Below are 23,827 nucleotides of genomic sequence, written 5' to 3' on the forward strand. Positions count from 1 at the left end.
GTGTGTTAGTTTCTGCTTTACAACAAAGTGAATCAGTTATACATATACATATGTTCCCATATCTCTTCCCTCTTGTGTCTCCCTCCCTCCCACCCTCCCTATCCCACCCCTCTCGGTGGTCACAAAGCACAGAGGTGATCTCCCTGTGCTATGCGGCAGCTTCCCACTAGCTCTCTATTTTACATTTGGTAGTGTATATATGTCCCTGCCACTCTCTCACTTCGTCACAGCTTACCCTTCCCCCTCCCCATGTCCTCAAGTCCATGCTCTAGTAGGTCTGTGTTTTATTCCCGTCCTACCACTAATCTCTTCATGACATTTTTTTTTCTTAGATTCCATATATATGTGTTAGCATACGGTATTTGTTTTTCTCCTTCTGACTTACTTCACTCTGTATGACAGACTCCAGGTCTATCCACCTCATTACAAATAACTCAGTTTCATTTCTTTTTATGGCTGAGTAATATTCCATTGTATATATGTGCCACATCTTCTTTATCCATTCATCTGTTGACGGAGACTTAGGTTGCTTCCATGTTTTGGCTATTGTAAGTAGAGCTGCAATGAACATTGTGGTACATGACTCTTTTTGAATTACTGTTTTCTCAGGGTATATGCCCAGTAGTGGGATTGCTGGGTCATATGGTAGTTCTATTTTTAGGTTTTTAAGGAACCTCCATACTGTTCTCTATAGTGGCTGTATCAGTTTACATTCCCACCAACAGTGCAAGAGCATTCCCTTTTCTCCACAGCATTTATTGTCTGTAGACTTTTTGATGATGGCCATTCTGACTGGTGTGAGGTGATACCTCATTGTAGTTTTGATTTGCATTTCTCTAATGATTAGTGAGGTTGAGCATCCTTTCATGTGTTTGTTGGCAATCTGTGTATCTTCTTTGGAGAAATGTCTGTTTAGGTTTTCTGCTCATTTTTGGATTGGGTTGTTTTATTTCTAAGCCAGTATAGTAGGACATTACATTTCATTTTAAAGCTTGTTCAAATAATTCGACCTAAGTTCATTCCTGTATAAAATTTAGTTTATTGAAATGAACATGGATCTGATAATCTAAAACCATGGTTTTTCTCAGGAAAAGAATACCTTTACCTCCCTTGTTTTAAAGGCTTTGTTATAAAGGCTTTTATTTTAAAATATTATATTATGAATTACTGTTTTTGTTTTTAAGAACTTGGCAAGTGGCTTGAACCTCTGAAAAACCTTAGATTTGAGATTAACTGCATCCCAAACCTAATTGAATATGTTAAACAGGTAAGTAAAACTTAAAAGTGCCTTGATTTTATAGAACTGTGTGGTAGTATATAGTAATACTGTTTTAAATCACTTGTATAGGTAATGCAGTTAAGTGTACTTGATTGATTTACTAGTCTTGTGGGTATAGACTGGTACTGGGTATAGATGGAAATGTAATTGTGTGTATACATGAACACAGATGTACACAACCTTATTGCTTTCTATTACCAGCTTCTGTCCTACTTTTTTCCCTCTCAAATAGGAATATTATCACCTACCATTTTGATGACATTTACAGAAGTGTTTTAAAGTTAAATGCTATGCTAATGTAACATATAATTATAGTTAAACTTTAGTGGAAAAGAATTTCCCTCCAAATTTGTACTTGAAAATTGGTAGAGTCAGTTCCAGATAATTGCAATGGGGACTAGTTCTATCTGTTAATTTGGGATGGTTAAATCTGCAATTGAAGTAATTAATGAGAGTTGAAAATCATATAATTCATAATATTACAGTTGAAAAATTCATATACACTTCAAGTAATTCATAATGAAAAAATTCATTAAAATCATTGCATTGTTAGTTTTGGAAGTTTGAAAAGTTTTCTTTGCTCCTTAGCTGATCCAATGTGTATCGTAGGAAGAAGGGCTAAAAGTGCTCATAGATACATAAAAAGTTTTAAACTAGAGGGGCAGAATGGACCTTGAATTATCTCCTTTTTCATTTGACAGATGAGCTATATGTGTTGTGTGTGTGTGTGTCTGTCTGTGTGTGTAAACCACCTTGGTCTTGGAGCTGCAGTGTGTTATTGAAGTGATGTATGTATATTATCTAATCTCTTACTGTTTTGACCCACCAACAAAGAGCTATCTGGGTTTTATCTGCTTCAGATTTTTCTTCACTAACTTGTCTCCCTTCTCTTTTTCCTCCATCTCCCCTAAGAGTACTTTTTCCTCCTATAATGCCATCATATTCTTCTCTTCTTTATGCCTCAAATGATTATCTAGAGCTTTTCATTATGTTCGGTCTTTTATTTAGCAGAAGTACAGTAGTGTCCTGTAAATTTAGATGGTCAGGTATTTAGGGTACTTGTGCATGGTTAGGAGAATATATAAAGTATCCAATAAATATTAGATGGTTTTGCTTAAAGTATTTAAACAATAAAAAGTTCAGTACTAGAAATTTGAATTACATGCTGTAATTAAGAGTTTTAATTTTTGTGTAAATTCTTGTCCCATTAATTATGGTTATTATAAATGACTTTCATTCTAAGATGTACTAAAGACAGTTGATCTAAGACTGAAACTTCACTCTGTGGCTCCCTGCTGCCTTATGTAATTTGTGAATTATTGAAAGGCAGCAAGGAATAAATTAGAGGAAAAGATAACCTAAGGTGGGAAACATATGAGGAAAAGGATTTTCTTATTTTTAGGTTTCTCCTCTGAGGTTTAGAAGCTGAAATAGTAACATTTTAAAGTGCTATTTCTTTTAAGTTTTTTTAACCATCTCTATGCTGCTCCTTGGAAACTACAAAAATAAAGCAACTTAAACATAACTATTTGTTGCCAGGAAGCATAGCGTGGGCAGGTGCTAAGGACATAGGCAACTGTATTTCTTTTTCCTCTAGCCATGCCCCAAATGGCCATCATAACTAGATTCTTGTGGTATCTGCATTTTAAAAAATGTATGTTATGTAGTGTTAAAACATTCCATCATGCTTCCTCAGTTTTCAAAGAGCTTTAGTACCCACAGGGCTTTGTAAAATCAGAGTCGTTTCTTCCTTTTTGGGAAAGAGGATGTATAGTAAGAGTATCCAAAAAGGAGCTATTTTAAATTCTTAATCCAGAGAGTTTCATACATAATCTGTATGAAGCCTTTGTTTTAGTCAGTACTTTTTTTTTTTTAGTACTTTTTAATATACTTGTGTTTGCAATTACTCATTTTATGTTCAAAATGTCATATATGGTACAACATATGCCAAAGATTATATAACCTTTATAAACTTCATTAGCCTTATTCATGTTTTAAATTTAGTTAAGAAGTTTAAAATGATGTAAGTACTTAACTTGAAACTCATATTTTTAACTAATACCTTCTCTGGGCCTGATAGGTACCAAGAAATTAAACTTTCTGTTCATTTTTATTTTTGAAGAATATTGATAACTTGATGACCCCAGAAGGAGTTGGCCTTACTACTGCCTTGCGTGTTCTCTGTAATGTGGCATGTCCACCACCTCCTGTTGAAGGTAATGTCGCTACTATACTTAAAAACTACTGTTTTTTAGGCCTAGTATAAATATCATTTATTAAATAAAATATTCAAAATCTTAACCAATGATTAATATGTAAGTAATTAAGAGGTTTTTTTTTCTCCCTTATTTATATAAAGGTCAACAGAAAGACCTGAAATGGAATCTTGCTGTCATTCAGCTTTTTTCTGCTGAAGGAATGGACACCTTTATTCGGGTGCTGCAAAAATTGAACAGTATTCTGACTCAGCCTTGGAGACTCCATGTCAACATGGGGACTACCCTTCACAGAGTTACTACTATTTCAATGGCTCGTTGCACACTTACTCTTCTTAAAACTATGTTAACGGAACTCCTGAGAGGTGGATCCTTTGAGTTTAAGGACATGCGTGTCCCTTCAGCACTTGTGACTTTACACATGCTCCTGTGCTCTATCCCTCTCTCAGGTCGTTTGGATAGTGATGAACAGAAAATTCAGAATGATATCATTGATATATTACTGACTTTTACACAAGGAGTTAATGAAAAGCTCACAATCTCAGAAGAGACTCTAGCCAACAATACTTGGTCTTTAATGTTAAAAGAAGTTCTTTCTTCAATCTTGAAGGTTCCTGAAGGATTTTTTTCTGGACTCATACTCCTTTCAGAGCTGCTGCCTCTACCATTGCCCATGCAAACAACTCAGGTATCACTTCCATATAACATGCATCTTATAAATGACTGCAATAACACTTTTTAAAAAGCCAGTGATTTTGTTTAAAAAAAAAAAGTCCTCATCTCCTTCCCCTAAGAAAGACATAAAATAACTGGGTGAGGGTGAGATAAAACTGAAGCAAGTTGGTCATTAAGGAAATATGGGAGTAACATTTTAAATAAATTTTTGTTAATGTGAATTTTATTATGCTGTTATGTATACTTGTACTTTTGTTATTTTTAAATCCTTTCTCCCCACCTTTATCATGTGTTAGAATTTGCCATTAACTAGGTTGCTTCACCAATGGACTCTGCTCTACTGACTGCTAACCTGAGAACAATAAGATTTTTTAGATGCATTGAATTCAAGCAGATGTTTAATTGTATAACAGAAAATTAAATGTTTTAAGCATGCAGTAAAGATGTTCTTTTCATAACAGTTCTTCCTGAACAGTTTTTGTGACTATAAATAAATATTTAAAAAAATCTACGTACACACACATTATACTTTTTTAACAGGTTATTGAGTCACATGATATATCAGTGGCACTCAACACCCGAAAATTGTGGAGCATGCACCTTCATGTTCAAGCAAAGTTGCTCCAAGAAATAGTTCGCTCTTTCTCTGGCACAACCTGCCAGCCCATTCAACATATGTTACGGCGTATTTGTGTTCAATTGTGTGACCTTGCCTCACCAACTGCACTTCTGATTATGAGAACTGTGTTGGATTTGATTGTAGAAGACTTGCAAAGGTATTTTGATTTTGCATTAAAAATTTTTTTCCTCAAGTTATTTTTGACACAGATTCATTTTTTTTAACTTAGGATTTGGAAACCAGGGTTTAGTGTGCTCAGATAATATGTGTACATATAAATATACACATATACATATATACAGACACACAGACACATGAATATATATAGATTAATTTTAATTAAGAAACTTTATGTCATTATTTCATGTGCAAGATATCTTGAAGTGTTTCAAGATTGGGGTGTTTGAAAGGTGAGCTATGAAGTACTCTGATTTAAGAAAATACATTATTAAAAACCTGAATTTACAAAATTCTATAGTAATTGTAAAATTCCAGAGAAGTTGTCATACCCAAGGAATGAAATTTTTTATATAAGATTTGTGTAAGTTGATATGTGTTGAAAAACAAATTATTAAATAATGCCTTAAAATCAAGAATTTTGTTTACTAAATGTGTTGATTTTATTTCAGCACTTCAGAAGATAAAGAAAAACAGTATACTAGCCAAACCACCAGGTTGCTTGCTCTTCTTGATGCTCTGGCTTCACACAAAGCTTGTAAATTAGCTATTTTGCATCTAATTAATGGAACTATTAAAGGTGATGAAAGATATGCAGAGATATTCCAGGATCTGTTGGCTTTGGTTCGGTCTCCTGGAGACAGTGTTATTCGCCAACAGTGTGTTGAATTTATCACATCCATTTTGCAGTCTCTCTGTGATCAGGTATTTATAGTTATTTTTATAAATTCTTTGTGTGTGTATGTGTTTCTTAAAAGCTTCTCTTGATGTAAATCTTGGCTGTTAACAAAGAGATCGCATCTGTTTCATTACCCTTACTTTTGTTTAGGGAGATAAATATGACCAGTGAACCAACAATAAAATGATTTGGTGCTATATAACTTTCTTTGACTTTGTACTTCACAGGTTTCTCTGAATAGCTTTTTTCATTTTCTTTATGAGACACTGTCTTTGGATATTTACTTTACGTGCTATTGTATTCTTTGGGGTTGGTTATGTCTAGTATGTTCATTTTCCTTCTAATTATAGACCAGTTCACTCTTGAATATTATAGTTTTGTGATTGGTCGAATTAATACCATGATTTCTTGTTTGGACAATTTTTAAAAAAATCTTTTTTGGCTGTGCCCCACGGCATGTGGGATCTTAGTTCCCTGACCAGGGATCAAACCCACACCCCCTGCATTGGAAGCATGGAGTCTTAACCACTGGACCTCCAGGGAAGTCCCTGGACAACTTTTGAAGGCATCACAGGCTACTACATTTTAGTGTGTTTCAGACTACTGTGCTATAAACATCTATAAAGATGTTGACTAAAAGTAGTAGTATTTCTTCCTGCTATTTATATTATTGACTTCCAGTTTATAGTTCCATGAGTTAATGAGAATTGTTTTAACTTTTAGAGCCCATTGTTATTGTGATATTTGGAGATTTTTATGCCTAATGGCATTTTAGCTTGTCAAAATGCTCCTACTATCTAAATCAATCAAATATGATTTTTCCAGGCAGAATATATATATATATATATATATATTTTGTGTGTGTGTGTGGTACACGGGCCTCTCACTGTTGTGCCCTCTCCTGTTGTGGGGCACAGGCTCCGGACGCGCAGGCTCAGCGGCCATGGCTCAGGGGCCCAGCCGCTCCGCGGCATGTGGGATCTTCCTGGACTGGGGCACGAACCAGTGTCCCCTGCATTGGCAGGTGGACTCTCAACCACTGCGCCACCAGGGAAGCCCAGGCAGAATATTTTTAATAGGATCCCATCATGGAAGATTACCTTTTTCTAGCTAACCAAAATCCAGTTTGGTTACATTTAACACTCAAGAAGGAACATTTTTGGTGTGACTTGTTTTCACAAAAAGGGGATCTGGTAGAAAATAGTTTTGGACCAGGTAAAAAGGCTTATTTTAAGTCTTTATACCTCAGAATGTGCAGTCAACTGGTGTTTGTTAATATAATTCACGTTGGGTTGTGTGACTGTGATGAGTTACAGTTTAGCATCCTAGCTGCCCTGATCACTTAAACCTCATTCTTGGCTGGCCTCACCTTATTATATTTCCATTCTATTCAAGCTTTGTTTTATAGTTTTAACCCAAGTTGAATACTTGTTTCCAGTGTGTTGAGGTGATTAAAGGCGATAACACATACTTAAAAATGTTTCTGTAATGTCTGCTTTACTTCTATAAAAAGAGTAGTGTGAGTTTTTAGTTATTTTTAGGTAAACTTGCTGACATTGAAAAACTTGAATTTTAAACATATATAAAAACTACAGGGGCTTCCCTGGTGGCACAGTGGTTGAGAGTCCACCTGCCGATGCAGGGGACATGGGTTCGTACCCCGGTCTGGGAAGATCCCACATGCCGCGGAGCGGCTAGGCCCCTGAGCCATGGCCGCTGAGCCTGCGCGTCTGGAGCCTGTGCTCCGCAACGGGAGAGGCCACAACAGTGAGGGGCCCATGTAACACAAAAAAACCCAAAACAAAACAAAACAAAAACTACAGGAAAATATTGGAAGACTGTGCCTAAATGTTTTTTTTTGCTCCTTCCATTTCTTTTTGTGTTGTTTTTAATTCAAATATGGATATATTAAGATTTATTTCTCTGATGCTTTCTTTATAAATTTAAAATATTCAAATGAATGAATAATACAGTAATTTAAAATATTTTAGTACCCAAAGTACTAACCTAACCACCTGAAGATAGAAATTACACTCAGTGTAATCCAGAAGGAAAAATTTTTCAAAGAGATGTTCCAGGCGCAGTTGCCAAGTGGTAAGGCGTTGGTCTCATAAAGTAAAAATACTGTGAAACAACATATTTGTCTTTATTTCTTTAGGTGTGTATCCTTGTATTAACCTTTATAGAAGGACAAAACAACTTCTTTGTTCTTAATGTGTTTGAATCTATGTTTGGGATGGGACAGTAACCATAGTATTTTGGTAATTACTAATTGCTGTGTATTTCAGAAATAAAAATGCTAAGTGATAGTGACAATCATTTAAAAAAATTGTTTTTTCCCAACTCCCCTCCTCCCTCACAGGACATTGCACTAATTTTGCCAAACTCTTCTGAAGGTTCTATTTCTGAACTGGAGCAACTCTCCAATTCTCTACCAAACAAAGAATTGATGGCCTCAATCTGTGACTGTCTCCTGGCTGTGCTAGCTAACTCTGAGAGTAGTTACAACTGTTTACTGACATGTGTCAGAACAATGATGTTTCTTGCAGAGCATGATTATGGATTATTTCATTTAAAAAGGTAATGCTTTATCTAATTTAATATTCTCTTGTCTTTAAATCCCCCCATATTAATTAATTCATAGCTGTTGTAGAAGGTTGACGGTATGATTTCCTTCATGTGGAGAAATATCGTGTTTATGGAAAAGATTCATTAGCAATGAAAAGTGCTAGTAATAAAATCTTTAGGATTAAAAATATAAATTGAATAGATAGACATATTATTGTGGGCATCTTGCAGTATTTAACAAGGAAATCTTATTGTTCCAGGGTCATTAATTCATGCTCTAAGATATTTGTTTTGTTGGTATTTTCACTTGTATTTCTTCAAAGATGACGGTAGTGGGATATTATGGACCCTAAAGCTGGAAGTGCTGATTCTGTGTTTTTTATTCTCTAGAGGAATGGCTGAGATGAAATTTGTTTGAAATGATGTAAATCTCATGCTGCTCAGTCTCTCAAGTGTAATTTCTGCTCCTGCCTCTCTGTCCATGCCCTCATCTTTTTCTTCACTAGGGAGATAGCTGGCTACTACATAGTTTTCCTTGGAATTTGTAGAAGTATGTAGAATTATGAGATAGAAAGGATTAGGAAACATGTATTTGTACCTCTCGTTAATTCTTATAACATTGGTTGAAAACTTATGTTCCAGCTACTGTGCTTGGTGCTGGCTGCTACCTTTTCCACCTGCTTAGTCTGTCTATTCTCCTGTATTCTCTCTCAGTTGATGGCACCTGCTGAACATCCAAGTTCTCCCCCCCCCCACCTCCCAATCTCTCACCAGTCTTTAAATTTTACTTCTTTTTTTTTTTTTTTTGGTGGCCGGTACGCGGGCCTCTCACTGTTGTGGCCTCTCCCGTTGCAGAGCACAGGCTCTGGACGCGCAGGCTCAGCGGCCATGGCTCACGGGCCCAGCCTCTCCGCGGCATGTGGGACCTTCCCGGACCCGGGCACGAACCCGTGTCCCCTGCATCGGCAGGCGGACTCTCAACCACTGCGCCACCAGGGAAGCCCTAAATTTTACTTCTTGAATGTCCTTTTTCCTATTGCCTGGATATTTACTCTATATCCTTTAAGACTCATACATTACACATACAAGAAAACCAAAAAGCTTTCCTTGATTCCTCCATTCCTAGCTGGGTTAGGTGCTCTCACAAATACCCTTTGCATACCTCTGCCATAGCATGATATGTGATGTCGTTGGCTCTGCTAGATTCATGTAAGTCATCATAACCTATTCCCTTTTCTTTCTTTAGCTCTGCCCTTTCTGCTAAGCTCCAAGTAACCCATGTATCTGTTTGACATCTCTACTTGGCTATCTAATGGGCATCCTAACTGAACTAAAGCAGACCTCTTGATATTCTTGCTTCAAACATGTTTCTGTCCTGCTTGTCCTGGTAAATGTTAAACTTCAAGATTCTTGATTCTTCTCTTTTCCTCACTCCCTACATCCAGTCCATCAGTAAGTCCAGTTCATTATGTTTCCAAAATACCTCCTGAATCTGATGACCCTTCTCCACCTCCATAGTTACCACCCCTATCCAGTCCACTCTTTTCTTTCATGACCCATTGCAGTAGCCTCCAATCTTCTCTTCTTACTTCAACTATTGTCCCCCTAAAATACATATTCTTAGCACTCAGACTGATCTTTTTAAACTTAAAACAAGATATGTGTCATTGTTTTGCTTAAATCCTTCTGATGGCTTCCTGTTGCACTGCAAATAAAGTTCAGACTCTGTAATGATCTTTAAGCCTCTATACAGTATGACCCTTGCTTATGTCTTTGACTTATCTCATAGCTCTTTTGTCCTCAGTTTTGCTCCCTGTCAGGCTCATTCCTACCTCCAGACTTTTTTTTTCCTAAATGCTTTTCCCCTAGATTCTTCTAGGACTTATTTCCTCACTTCACTCAGGTATCTGTATCAATATATTTCCTGTCTAAATGCCTGTCTAAAATAGCCTATCCTTTGTGTCCCCATTCCTTATTCCCCTTTATATTTTTCACTGTATTTATACTGTTTGACATTACATTATATAGACTTATTGCTTATTTGGTTGTCTCCCTCACTAGAATATACGCTGTACAAGGACGGGGACTATTTTCTTGACTGTACTCCCACCAGCACCTAGAAACCTGGTTCATAGTAGACATTATGAAGGAATACAAGTCATTTTGTCCACAAATATTTATTGAATGCCCTCTTCTCTGGGCCCGACACTGTTCTAGGTGCTGGGGATTTAAGTAAAAAAAAAAAAAAATCCCTGTCTTCTTGATGCTTTCATTCTATTAGAGGTAGACAGATGCTAAACATGTAAATAAAATACATAGTATGTTACAGAAAAACATAAAGTAGGGCAGAGGGATAGTGAGTGCCACAGTGAGGGTGAGAGTTGTCATTTGAAGTATGGGGGGGTGACCAGGGATGTCCTCGCAGAGAAGGTAGCCCTTGAACAAAGAGCTGAGGGAGGTGAGTGAAACATGTTAATATCCTGGGAGAGAGCAATTGCAAATAGCATGCCTAACTTGTCTGAGAAAAAGCCTTGAGGCCATGGTGGTTGCTCCTAAAGTGAGTAAGCAAGGAGAAAAATGATAGGGCCTAGGGTCAGAGAAGTAATGGGTGGGTGTGGGGAGGGCAGATCATCAAGGGCCTCTAGGGTTATTTATAAGGGCCATTGTAAGGTTTTGAGCAAAGGTGTAGTATGATCTGGCTTTTTAAATAAACAGATCACTATATACTTTTCATCTAGTCCTGAAGCAGGCCCCACTCAAGAAAAAAATCTTTTGAGATAATTTTAGACTTTAAGAAGAATTACAAAAATAATAGTAGAGTTCAGATATATCCTTCATCCAACTTACTCTTATGTTGATGTCTTATATAACCATTGAATATTTACCAAAACTAAGAAACTAAGCTTGGCATAATACTATTAACTAAAATACAGAATTTATTTAGGTTTTACCAGTTTTTCTAGTAATGTTCTTTTTCTGTTTCAGGATCCAAGATAGGATCCTACCTTGCTTTTAGTTTTAATGTATCCTTTGTCTCCTGTATCCTCATTTTTCATGACCTTGACATTTTTGGAGAGCATTTGTAGAATGTCCCTCAATTTAGTTTTGTCTGATGTTTTCTCATAATTAGATTGAGATTATGCTTTATTGAGAAGGATACTACAGAGGCAATGTACCTTTCTGAATACATCATATCAGGATATACATCATGTATTAGTGATGATATTAACCTCGGTCACTTGACTGAGGTGCTGTCTGCCAGGATTCTGCACAGCACACTTACTAATTTTCTGTTTTTAAGTACTAAACATTTTGAAGAATATACTTTGAGACTATGTAAATGTCCTATTTCTACTTAAAACTTTCATCCACTCATTTTACTATCCATCAGTGAATCTTGGCATGTGGCAGTTATTACTGTGGTGTTCTAATAGTGATTTCCTATTTTTCTCATTCCTTTCCCATTTAATTGTCCTTCTGTAAGAAAGAATTCATCACTTTTCCCTCATTTATTTACTTATTTGGGTATATCAATATGGGTTTATGGACTTTTTTTCTTGTATAATAATTGAATGCTATTGTTATTTATTTTGTTGTTCAACTTATGTTACTGATTTTGGTTTTTCTCGTTGGCTAGAGCTGGGAAATATATGTGTCCTAAATCATGCGTATACACAAATCGATGTTTATTTTTTCATCTACTTATTTTATGTATAAACTTTAAAAAAAATCTTTCCATTTATCTATCTATCTATCTAACTGTCTGTCTGTCTTTCTGCCTGCCTGCCTTCCTGCCTGCCTGCGCTGGGTCTTAGTTGCAGCATCTTTAGTTGCGGGATCTTTAGTTGCGGCATGTGGAATCTTTTAGTTGAGGCATGTGGAGTCTAGTTGCGGGATTCGGGGTCTATAGTTGCGGCATGTGAACTCTTAGTTGCGGTGTGTGGGATCTAGTTCCCTGACCAGGGATCGAACCTGGGTCCCCTGCATTGGGAGCATGGAATCTTAGCCACTGGACCACCAGGGAAGTCCCTGTATGTATGTATTTTTTTAAAATGAGTCCATACAGATACTTTGATTCTAATACAATATCAGAAGGTTGATTCTAGCCTTCCCCCTTTCTTTGTAACCTCACCCATGTTTTATGATATACGGTTCTGTGGATTTTGACAAATGTGTAGAGTCATGTGTCCAGCATCTCATTTCCATGCAGAGCTATCTCCATCACCCCAGCAGTCCAGTGTGCTACCCTTTTATAGACAACTTCTCTACAAGTTTACCAACAAAATGCCAGATTTTGGTATTGCTATTTTTTTTTTTTATTGTAGACATTCTAAAAGGTGTGTAGTGGACCCCAGTTTTTGATAGACCGTCTAAGTAAGGTTCACTTTCTTAAGTTTATAAGTAGAGGCTAGTAATTGGTATAAGTCCAATTTTGAACCTTTGCTTTTTCCATTAATTGTATTATCTCTGTACTTAATCTCATTCCTGTTCGTTGTGCCTTGTCCATTTCATTATTTTATAAAGTTCTCAAGAGCATGAGTCTTCTTTCTTTTGTATTGCTTTACCCAAGTCTTGAAATTTTCTTTTGATCAACTGTGAACTGTGTAAATGCATAGGATAATTTTAGCAGGGCTGTATAATGTCATGATTTTGAATACATATCGTGATTGTTTCTTATACTAAAATCTCTTTATATCAGGGGTTGGTAAATTGTGGGCCACAGGCCAAATCCAGCCTTTCTTGGAACATAGCCAGTATTTATGTGTTGTCTGCAGCTGCTTTCCCACTACATCAGCAGTTGAGTAGTTGTGACTGAGACTGATGTTTTGTATAGAGAGAAACAGATTGAGTTGTGTATAACCCCGTAAAGTCTAGAATATTTATCATCAGTCTTGTTACATAAAAAGTTTGCTGACGCCTACTCTGTACCCTTGATTTCTTTCTGTCAGATTACAATGTCATAAAGATAATCATTCTTTGTAGTTACATAAGTTAGGCTTTCTGATCAGGCTTTTGAGACAGCTATAACCTCACGTTAGAGAAATCCTCAGGTTATAAAAAGTGTAAAAAAGGGAACCTGCAAGTTTATTTTGCTAAGTTTTATAGCTTTATTATTGGGGGGAAATTTTTTCTTTCAGTGTTTTTGAAGTTTATCTTCTTTAAAAGGAGATATCAACTATAAAAAATGCTTTGTTAAATGGTTTGTGTGACAGATACACCAAAGTACTTTTTTACATTTCTTGAAATGTAAAATTTTAATTTTACTAAATTTTAGGCTGTCTGAACTGCTATAGTTCATTTTTTAAAAAATTAATTAATTTATTTATTGTTTATTTTTGGCTGCGTTGGGTCTTTGTTGTTGTGCGTGGACTTTCTCTAGTTGCGGCAAGTGCTGGCTACTCTTTGTTGCAGTGCACAAGCTTCTCATTGTGGTGGCTTCTCTTGTTGTGGAGCATGGGCCCTAGGTGTGCGGGCTTCAGTAGTTGTGGCACACGGGCTCAGCAGTTGTGGCTCGTGGGCTCTAGAGCTCAGACTCAGTAGTTGTGGCACACGGGTTCAGCTGCTCGAGGGCATGTGGGATCTTCCCAGACCAGGGCTTGAACCCGCATTCCCTGCACTGGCAGGTAGATTCTTAACCACTGCGCCACCAGGGAAGTCCCGAGATAGTTCATTTCTTATACTAGATTTATATGCTCAAATTTTAAGAAATTGCCTATTTTCTTTATTTACAGTTCTTTAAGGAAAAACAGTAATGCTCTGCATAGTTTACTGAAACGAGTGGTCAGCACATTTAGTAAAGACACGGGTGAACTTGCATCTTCATTTTTGGAATTTATGAGACAAATTCTTAATTCTGATACAATGGTAAGTATATATATGTATTTGGTATTTCTTATATTTATAAACTTTTACGTATGTTAAAAAAATTGCTTGGGTTCAAAAATATCTTGGAATAACGTTTTTTGGAACTTGGAACTAACAGTACTGTTTTTTTCTATGTCCTCACCCCACTATAAGTATGGGGTTTTGATTTATCAAAAAAGTAGATGTTTAAGAGTAGAATTTATTGAACTCTAATTTATTAGGCATCATTATTAATTTGTGAATACTCTATGATTTGCATTTTCTTAAAAGAGAGAAAAATACTACCTATAGTGCATTTATTTTTTTACCTAATTCTTTACATTGAGTTACCTTGCTAGGGTCACTCCGAATAGTCAAGTTTTATCAGTCTCCTAATCAAGTATTTACTTACTGTCACTTAATTGTACATTTACTGGCTCTGTTTTGGATGTTGTGATTTTTGGGGTGAATGTAAAGTTTATTATACTGGAATATTTTGGATCCCTCATAGATACGAATTAAAGATTATTTCCCCAGCTTTAAAATTGTATTGTTAAAATCTAATTAAAAATTTCTCTCATTAGTATTTATCAAAATTGAGGTATATATTGTGGACACAATTCTAGAAGCCACTAATAGGCCTGCCTTTAAAAAGTGTCAAATAAGTTTGGAAATGTCTCCCCAGATGGAGCTCAACTGCACATTAGTGTATTAAAAGCTCTAAAAGGCCCTGGATGAATAGAAACTTGCTTTACTGCAATTTAATCCAGTTTTGTCCAAATGTATCGCCTGCAGAATACCTGTGCGTCTGTGTATGTGTATGTGTATGGCTGTTAACATCCTATGGGTTTGATATTCTGTCAACATTGATTTAAGAAATGCAGCTCATATTTAAGATTTCTGTTTAGAAAGAGTTATCGAGGACCTGTTTAGTACAGTATTACCAAAATAAATGTATGTGATGATTTCATAAGAAGAAATTAAATTTACCATTTAGTATATTTCTCTTAGGCATACAATTTATATTGAGAATATTTCCTCCAGTAAGCCCTTCTTGGCTGCCTGTTGTTTGTAGTTATTGTTGTGCCAATTTTATTGGCAAATTATTGTTTGTTCTGTGTCATATGTAGTTTATTAAAGTGATTAAATTTACCAGATGCTTTGATTCTGAAAGATTGGTATACTTAACAGTAGGACTGTAGCTACCTACTCTAAAGAGATTTTAGTGTCTTACTTAATGGAAGACCACTTATTAGTTTTACCAGATGCTCAGTGACATGTCGTTAATAAATCAGTTTGACAGATTTTTTTTTCTTTTTTTCATCCAACAAGAAGCTATAACTTTATTAATGATAAAAACAGTACAGATTTCCAACCCAGCTGCAGTTACTCTTTTGAAACACCAAAAAAAGGCCCTCTTTTCAGATGGTTACATTGTTAATTTTGTAATAGCATTTACAATATCATTACTCTTGTTCTTCAGGGCTTGGACTGCCTTTGCTCTTGACACATTTGCTTGTGACATGACCAATTCTGTGTCCTTAACTTCCGCACCTGTTTCATCAGTCTCTTCCTCTTCACTCTCCTCTTGTACAGTTGGAGTCTGTGTGTTTTCTTGAATGTTTGAGACAGCTTCACCTTGAACTTTGAATTTCTCAGCAGCTGCTAACTGTGCTTGCTGAGATAAATCCTCGATCTTGGCTTCCCCCAAAACTATGTAGGTATCTGAAGCTAGGCTCTTGTATACTTCTGGTTTTGTGATGACAAAAAGGATATTCTTAGATTTCCGGATAGTGACTCTAGTAACCTCTGTAACCTGTCGAAGATCCAGTTTGGACATATCCTTCTGTGCCTTCTTTTCACTCTGGCTCTGTTTTGCTTTACTGACTGGTTCTTCATTGATTTCAGCTGCTGCCGCCAGCTGGGCTTGTTGTGTGGTTGCCTTTGTAGAATCCTGTTCCTCAAGCTCTGGTACTGATTCATCACTGTCAGATTCCGTTCAAGACCTGTCTCACCCTGAGACTGTGGCACCTCCTGCTCTGTAGCAGGGACGGTTTCTGTGGCTTCACCAGGCATTTTGTGCGGGGAACGTGGAACTAAGATGGTGGCAGAAAGAGAGCCAGTGAGAGCGTGACCCATGCCTGTTGCAGGACAGTTTTCTTAAACATGTCATCAGTTAAACAGTTTCTAATCAGAAACCACTAACCAGTGTTCATTCATGCTGTCCAGGTTCTTGTGGGCACTCAGGACTGCTGATTAATGCTTTTATTCATCCCTCATCAATGCATTTGCTTTTCTTACTTCCTTCATAGAGAAGATCAATGCCACCCTGTTTAATTTCTAAATTCTTTCCCTCTCCCTTAGATTCATTCCCTGTTCTTTCTACTCTGTTGTGTTCTTCCTTAATCAGAGGAAAATGTACCCCTGTATCACTTCATTTCTATCTCTGAGGTAGATCTTACCCCTTTTAATAACCTGCCTGATTCCTTTTCCCTCTTCTGTGTTTCCCTCTCCCATCTACCCTTGCGTTCTGGTGGATAGAATCTCTGAATATCAAAAATCAAATTTGTTCTCTTTCCCCATACACTTGGTTCATCTTTCATGTGCCCTGCTTTTATACCATTGATCTTTCCTGACCATCAAGTTAGAAACCATGAATACTGGCTAACTTTCCCCTTTTGTTCACCATCTTCAGTAGCTGCTCATTCTTGTCATTTTCACTCACAAAACCTTTCATACTTCATTCCTTATTTTGTATTTCACTGCTATTACCTTGGTTTCTCCTTTTTGCATAACATTTTCATAACATCCCATAAAATTCACCCTTTTAAACAATTTGGTGGGTTTTAGTATACTCATAGAATTGTGCAACCATCACCACTATCTAATTTCAGAATTTTTTTATGACTCCACAAAGAAGCTCTGTGTGCCCATTAACAGAAACTCTCCATTCCTCTTTCCCCTAGCTCCTGGCAACCACTAATCTCCTTTTCCGTCTCTGTGTCAATTTCTGCAAAAAGACTGCTGGGATTTTGATAGGGATTGTATTGAATCTCTAGGTCAGTTTTGGAAATATAACTGTCTTAGTACTATTAAGTTTTCATATTCATGGACATGGCATGGCTTTCCATTTATTTAGGTTGTCTGTATTTCTATGATGTTTCGTAATTTTCAATGTATAAGTCTTGTACCTCTTTTGTTAAGTTTATGCCTCTAATTAAATTGGGAATTTAAAAAATGCTGTTGTAAATGGAATTGTTCCTTAATTTCATTTCTGAATGTTCTTTGCTAGTGTTTAGAAATGCAATTGATTTCCATATATTGATATTGTGTCCTGAAACCTTGCTGAACTTGTTTATTAGTTCTGAAAGTGTTTTTAGTGGTTTCCTTAGACTTTTCCAAATACAAGGATGCCATCTACAAATAGAGATAGTCTAACTTCTTCCTTTCCAATTTGGATACCTTTTATTTCTTTTTCTTGCTCTATTGTCCTAGCAAGAACCTCCATTGCATGTTGAATAAAAGTAGCAAGAGTTGACATCTTTGTCTTATTCCTAATCTTAGGGGGAAGGCTTTCAGTCTTTCACCATTAAATACAATGTTAGCTATGGTTACTCATAGATATCCTTAATCAGGTCAAAGAAATTCCCTTCTATTCCTAGTTCACTGAGTGTTTTTATCATGGAAGGGTGTTGGATATTGTTAAATACTTTCTCTGTGTCTATTGAAATAAATGATCATGTTGTTTTTCTCTGTATTATATTTTACATTGATTGCTTTTTACATGTTGAACTGACCTTGTATTGCTGGAATAAATACCACTTGTTCGTTGTGTACTATCTTTTTGATATGTTGCTAGATTCAGTTTGCTTTACTTTATTGAGGAATTTGGGGTCTATATTCAATAGGGATATCGGTATGTAGCTTTCTTGTGATATCTTTTGGCCTCATAGAGTGAGCTAGGAAGTATTCTCTCTTTTATTTTTTGGAAGTTTGTGAAGGATTGTTGTTAATTCTGTAAACATTTGGTAGAATTCATCAATAAAGCCATCTGAGCTTTTCTTTGTGGAAAGTGTTTTTGATACTAATTAAATAGCTTTACTTATAAATCTGTTCAGATTTTCTGTATCTTCTTGAGTCTGTTTCAGTAGTTTGTGTCTTTTTAAGAATTTGTTTCTCTTCATTCAACTACAGTACTAACTTGATGGCACACAAATGTTTATAATATTTCCTTATAAACTTTTTTTTATGTCTGTAAGGTTGTTAATGATGGCACTTTTTTCATTCTTGATTTTAATAATTTTAGTATTCTCTCCTTTTTTCTCCCCTTTTGTTAGTCTAGCTGAAGGTTTGTCAGTTTTGTTGATCTTTCTAAATAACCACGTTTTGGTTTCTTTGATTTTCTTCTGTTTTCTAGTCTCTATTTTATTTATTTCTGCTTTAATCTTTATTGTTTCCTTCCTTTTACTTGCTTTGGGGTTAGTTTACTCTTCTTTTGCTAGTTTCTTAACTTGGAAGGTTAGGTTATTGATTTGAGATCTTTCTTCATTATTAATATAAGTATTTACAGCTATAAATTTCCCTCTGTGCACTGCCTTTGGTATGTCATGCTTTTGGTTTTGTTCCTATCCAAATATTTTCTAATTTTTCTTCTTCTTTGGCCCCTTGGTTATTTAGGAGTGTGTTTAATTTCCACATAATTGTGAATTTCCCAAATTTCCTTCTGTAATTGACTTCTAGTTTTATTCCATTGTGGCCAAAGACCATACTTTGTATGATTTCAATCCATTTAAATTTATTGAGGCTACTTTTACAGCCTAGGGGTATTTTCTATCCTGGAGAATGTTTCATGTGCAGTTGAGAGGAGAGTGTCTTCTGCTGCCATTTGGAGGAATGTTCTATACAGGTCTGTTAGGAGTATTGGTTTATAGTTGTTTAAGCCTTCTGTTTCCTTGTTGATTTTCTGTCTAGTTGTTCTATCCACTGCTGAAAGTGGGATGCTGAGGTCTCCAACTATTGTTGAATTGTCTCTTTCTCCTTTTACTTCTGTCAGTTTTTGTTTCATGCATCTCCAGGCCCTATTGTCAGGTGCATATATATTCATAATTGTTATATCTTCCTGATGGATCAACCCTTTTGTTGTTATAAAATGTCCTTCTTTGTCTCTAGTAATAGCTTTTGTCTAAACATTTATTTTGTATTATTGGTATAGCCACTCTAGCTTTATTTTGGTTATTGTTTGTATGGTATATTTTTTCCTACCCTTTTACGTACAGCCTATTTGTATTTTATAATCTAAAGTGTGTCTCATAGCATAGTTTTGTTTTTTACATTCTCCCAATTTCTCCCTTTTGATTGGTATATTCAAACCATTTATGTTTAATTATCGATAGGTAGGATTTATGTCTGTTTTGCTCTTTACTTCCTACATATCTTTTTGTTTTTCTTTATCTCCTTTTTTTTTTTTTTTTGCTTTAAACAGATGTTTTCTACTGTGCTGTTTTAATTTCCTTTTTCTCGCTTTTACCTTTTTAAAAAAAGTTATTTTCTTAGTGGTTGCCCTGGATACTACATTTAACACCTTAATTTAATAGTCTCTTTCTGATTAATCCCAACATAATTTCAGTAGTATACAAAAACTGCTACAGTATAGCCTTGTTCCCTTCCCTTGTGCTGTTATCATACTAATTACATTTTTATACATTGTGAGTCCATCTTCACAGTTTTATTATTATTGCTTTATTCTGTTGTCTTTTAATTCAGATAGGAAAAGAAAAGAGTTACCAACAAAAATATGTTTATACTGCCTTTTACCTAGCCTTTACTGACATACTTTTTCTTCATGTGGGTTCAGGTTACTGTCTAATGTCCTTTCACTAAAGGGAGCAGGACTCCCTTTAGTAGTTTTTGTAGAGTAGGTTTGCTAGTGACAGATTCTCTCTCACTTAAAAAAAAGAATTGAGAATGTCTTTATTTCTCCCTCATTTTTGAAGGATAGTTTTGTCAGTTATAGAATTTTTTGTTGATAGTGTTTTTCTTTCAGCACTTTGAATATGTTTTCCTACTGCATTCTTCCTTCCGTGGTTTCTGACAACAAATCAGTTGTTAATATTTTATTAGTTGAGTCACCTCTCTCTTACTGCTTTCAAGATTCTCTCTTTTTTTTTGGCTTTTGACAGTTTGATCATGATGTGTCTTAAGAGTGGATCTCTTTGAGTTCATTCTACTTGGAGTTTGTTGATTGATCCTCTTGAAAGTGTAACGTTTTCATCATATTTGGGTAGTTTTCAGTCATTATTTCTTTAGATATTTTTTCCTGACTCTTTTTCTCTTCTTCTTCTGAGACTCTTTATTATGTGTGTGTTGGTGCTCTTGATGGTACCTCACAAGTCTCTTAGGCTATGCTGTTCTTCATTCTTTTTTCTTTCTGTTCCTTAAAATGGATAATCTTAGTTGACCCTCTTCAAGTTCACTGATTCTTTTTTTTTGCCAGCTCAAATCTGCTGTTGAGCCCCTCTAGTGGATTTTTTTTTTTTAAAGATTTTTTTTTGGGGAGGGCACTTCCCTGGTGGTCCAGTGGCTAAGACCCCATGCTCCCAATGCAGGGGGCCAGAGTCTGATCCCTAGTCAGGGAACTAGATTCCACATGCTGCAACTAAGAGTTTGCATGCCGCAGCTAAAGATCTCAACACAGCCAAATAAATAAATAAATAAATATTTCTTTTAAAAGATTTTTTTTGGATGTGGACCATTTTTCAAGTCTTTATTGAATTTGTTACAATAATGCTTCTGTTTTATGTTTTGGTTGTTTGGCCAAGAGGCATGTGGGATCTTAGCTCCCTAACTAGGGATTGAACCCACAACCCCTGCATTGGAAGGTGAAGTCTTAACCCCTGAACTGCCAGGGAAGTCCCTTTAGTGAATTTTTTGTTTCACTCATTGTACTTTTGCACTCCAGAATTTATATTCATTTTTTGTATAACTCTTAGCCGTTTATTAATGTTTTCTTGCAGAGTACTGTATCAGCATTCTCTCCAGTTTCCTTCCAAACATTTACTTCTTTGGTACATTCTAAATACTTCTGTGTGAGTTCATAACTTCCTAAAGCAGACGTCAGATCATATCACTCTACCCTACAATACCTTTTCATATCTGTAGAATAAATTCCAAACTTTTTAGCATGGCATTCAAGACTATTCACTGTATGGCCAAAAAACTACCTTTGCAAACACTTCTCCCTTACTGGGAGCCATCATCCATAAGTCTCATCTACTATATGTATCTCCTTGGCCATGCTTCTCTTAGTTTGTTGTTCTTTCTCTCTCTGTCTCTCTCTCTCTGTCTCTCTGTCTCTGTCTCTGTCTCTCTCTCTCTCTCTCTCTCTCTCTCTCTCCCTCTCCCCCTCTCTCCCCCTCTCTCTCCCTCTCTCTTGCTGTGGGGCTTTCCCTTCTCTCTCTGTCTCTCTCTCTCTGTCTCTCTGTCTCTGTCTCTGTCTCTCTCTCTCTCTCTCTCTCTCTCTCTCTCTCCCTCTCCCCCTGTCTCCCTGCCCCCCTCCCTGTCCCTCTCCCTCTTTCCCTCCCTCCCTCCCTCCCTCCCTCCCTGGTCAAACTATGCCTATTTTTAGTGCCTATTTTAATGCATCCCAATTTGTGAAGCCTTTTGATATTACTTTTCTTTCTGTACACTTCACAGCATGTTATTGAATGATTTCTTTTTATAGATCATTTTTACCTATTTACTATTTCCTACTCCACTATCTGACTGTTGGGTCACTTTGGTCAGAGACCATGTCTTACTAGCTTTTTCCCAGTGTAATTGTACAGTGTCTTGTATAATTTAATATTTGAAGCATTTGACAAATGATTAAGGAGATTTGAAATGGTATCACAAACAAATTTGATAGATTTTCATTTTTCTGAAATAACTTTGTAGCTTAAAAAATCTTAAAATTCTTTTATTACTTCTCACAGTAATGTATATATAGAAAACATCAAATTGTGCTAAATTTGACCTTAGATTTTCTAAGACTACTTTTAATAACAAGCAGGTAGAATAGAATTTAAAATGCGTTTTATGTTGTTTAAAACTGTTTCTGTTTGTAATAATGAAAAAACAAGGTAGTAGAGATGAAAATTTTACATCATTCCAAATATTTTAATTAGTTCATAGTTTTTCCCCCTCTCTTTTAAAAAACTGATTTTCTTCTGTTTTCCCTGACCATTAAAAATAATAATCATTATAATACTTTCTGATTCACCTATACTGAACTTCCCACCTCTGGTTAAAGTGGTATGAATAACTAAGAGTGAGGAAAGAAGTCAGATAGATGCCTTGATGATTTGTATTCTGGTTAATATACTTATTTCTATAAAATAAATTTAGTCTGTAATTCATACATTTTAACAACATGTAGGGGACAGTTCCTTTAAAGATAACTGTTCACAGTCTGTTAGTGCATTTTGATTGCTTTTAACTCATTTAACTTAATTTTTAAAAAATAAAACATGAACTAGACCATTGTCAACCTAGTCTTCATTGCTACCTCCAAACAGAGCAGTTAAAACCCTTGTAGACATAATGGTTTATTGAATTTCTTATTAAAACTGTGTGTCCTCTTCCATAGTACAATGTAAATGACTTCCTCAGTCTAGTGTTTTCTGAAAGGAACAAGTGTGCTTCAAGCACAGTATCAGTTTGAGTGGGAATCTGTGAAGAATAATTTTCATTTAGTTTTCACCAAAATGTGTCCAGTTATAGGACAGATGGTAGGAGCTACAAACAAATTTTAATTGTTACTGTTAATTTAAAAATACTGACTCTTACATTTGGATTGGTAGGACCAATATTCATGTTGAGCCATTTAAAACAGGGCTGTGTTCTGAAGATTTGAAACTACTTAAGTGTTCTTTCATATGTGACAATATGGATGGATTTATCGTCATGAACTGAGATTTGTTTTGCCTGGTGAATTTTTTTCACCATTCTCATATTTATTTTATTATGTGGCATACTTTTTAAAGCAGAAAATGTTAACTTTCTGTATGACCGCACACAGTTTTAAATATGATAGTTACTGTTTTCTTTAGTTGTTTGCCTTATCTCCAGAAAAACAAATTCAGCTTCCATTAGTTCTCTGTTACAGCAGGCATTTTATTAACTTGAGTATCAATTAATGTATTACATTTCCTGCAAGTGCCAGTGTATTTGTCATTGGATATTTTTGTTGAGAAATCTTGGTGCCAGTAATTTGAATACAGTGTTTACCTATTTATTTTTTGAGTCTTAACTCAAAGAAAACTTGTTTCAGCGTTGAGCTGACTAATTCTTAAAATTAGCCGTTCATACTGATGTAAAAACAAAACATTGAGGGGAAGATTGCAGCAGTCTTAAATATCTGAGTAAGTTTGGAAGCATTTTTTGCAAATTTCTCTGCTCTCAAATTTAACTTGTGTGTGACATTTACAGGGATGTTGTGGAGATGATAGTGGTCTCATGGAAGTAGAGGGAGCTCATCCATCACGGACGATGAGTATTAATGCTGCAGAGTTAAAACAGCTTCTACAAAGCAAAGAAGAAAGTCCAGAAAATTTGTTCCTTGAACTAGAGAAGCTTGTTTTGGTAAAAAAACAAAACAAAACAAAACAAAATAAGAAGAGCTCATTCCCAAGACATATTTTCTTCTCAGTTTGACTTGTACAAGTTTTCTTAGTGACTTTTTAAAACAGTGAACTCTCAGTTGGGTATTTATACTCTGAATTAATAATTTGGAG

General features: G+C 35.7%; 1 protein-coding gene and 1 pseudogene across 3 annotated transcripts in view; one reads left to right on the forward strand and one right to left on the reverse strand.

The window, feature by feature from the left end:
* Positions 1-23,827, forward strand: part of VIRMA (vir like m6A methyltransferase associated) — a 63,109-nt gene that overhangs the window by 32,448 nt on the left and 6,834 nt on the right. For 2 of the 3 annotated variants that reach the window (XM_007117633.4, XM_055091022.1), the window contains 8 exons: positions 1,185-1,267; positions 3,402-3,495; positions 3,639-4,183; positions 4,711-4,946; positions 5,419-5,671; positions 8,008-8,225; positions 13,946-14,078; positions 23,523-23,675. In XM_007117633.4, coding sequence (XP_007117695.2) covers positions 1,185-1,267; positions 3,402-3,495; positions 3,639-4,183; positions 4,711-4,946; positions 5,419-5,671; positions 8,008-8,225; positions 13,946-14,078; positions 23,523-23,675 — 1,715 coding nt within the window. The remainder of the gene's footprint in view (positions 1-1,184; positions 1,268-3,401; positions 3,496-3,638; positions 4,184-4,710; positions 4,947-5,418; positions 5,672-8,007; positions 8,226-13,945; positions 14,079-23,522; positions 23,676-23,827) is intronic. The other variant, XM_024115874.3, reaches the window with a different exon arrangement.
* LOC102981332 (nascent polypeptide-associated complex subunit alpha-like) lies at positions 15,472-16,242 on the reverse strand (annotated as a pseudogene).

Source organism: Physeter macrocephalus, chromosome 15 (assembly GCF_002837175.3).
Source record: "Physeter macrocephalus isolate SW-GA chromosome 15, ASM283717v5, whole genome shotgun sequence".
Classification (NCBI taxonomy): Eukaryota; Metazoa; Chordata; class Mammalia; order Artiodactyla; family Physeteridae; genus Physeter; species Physeter macrocephalus.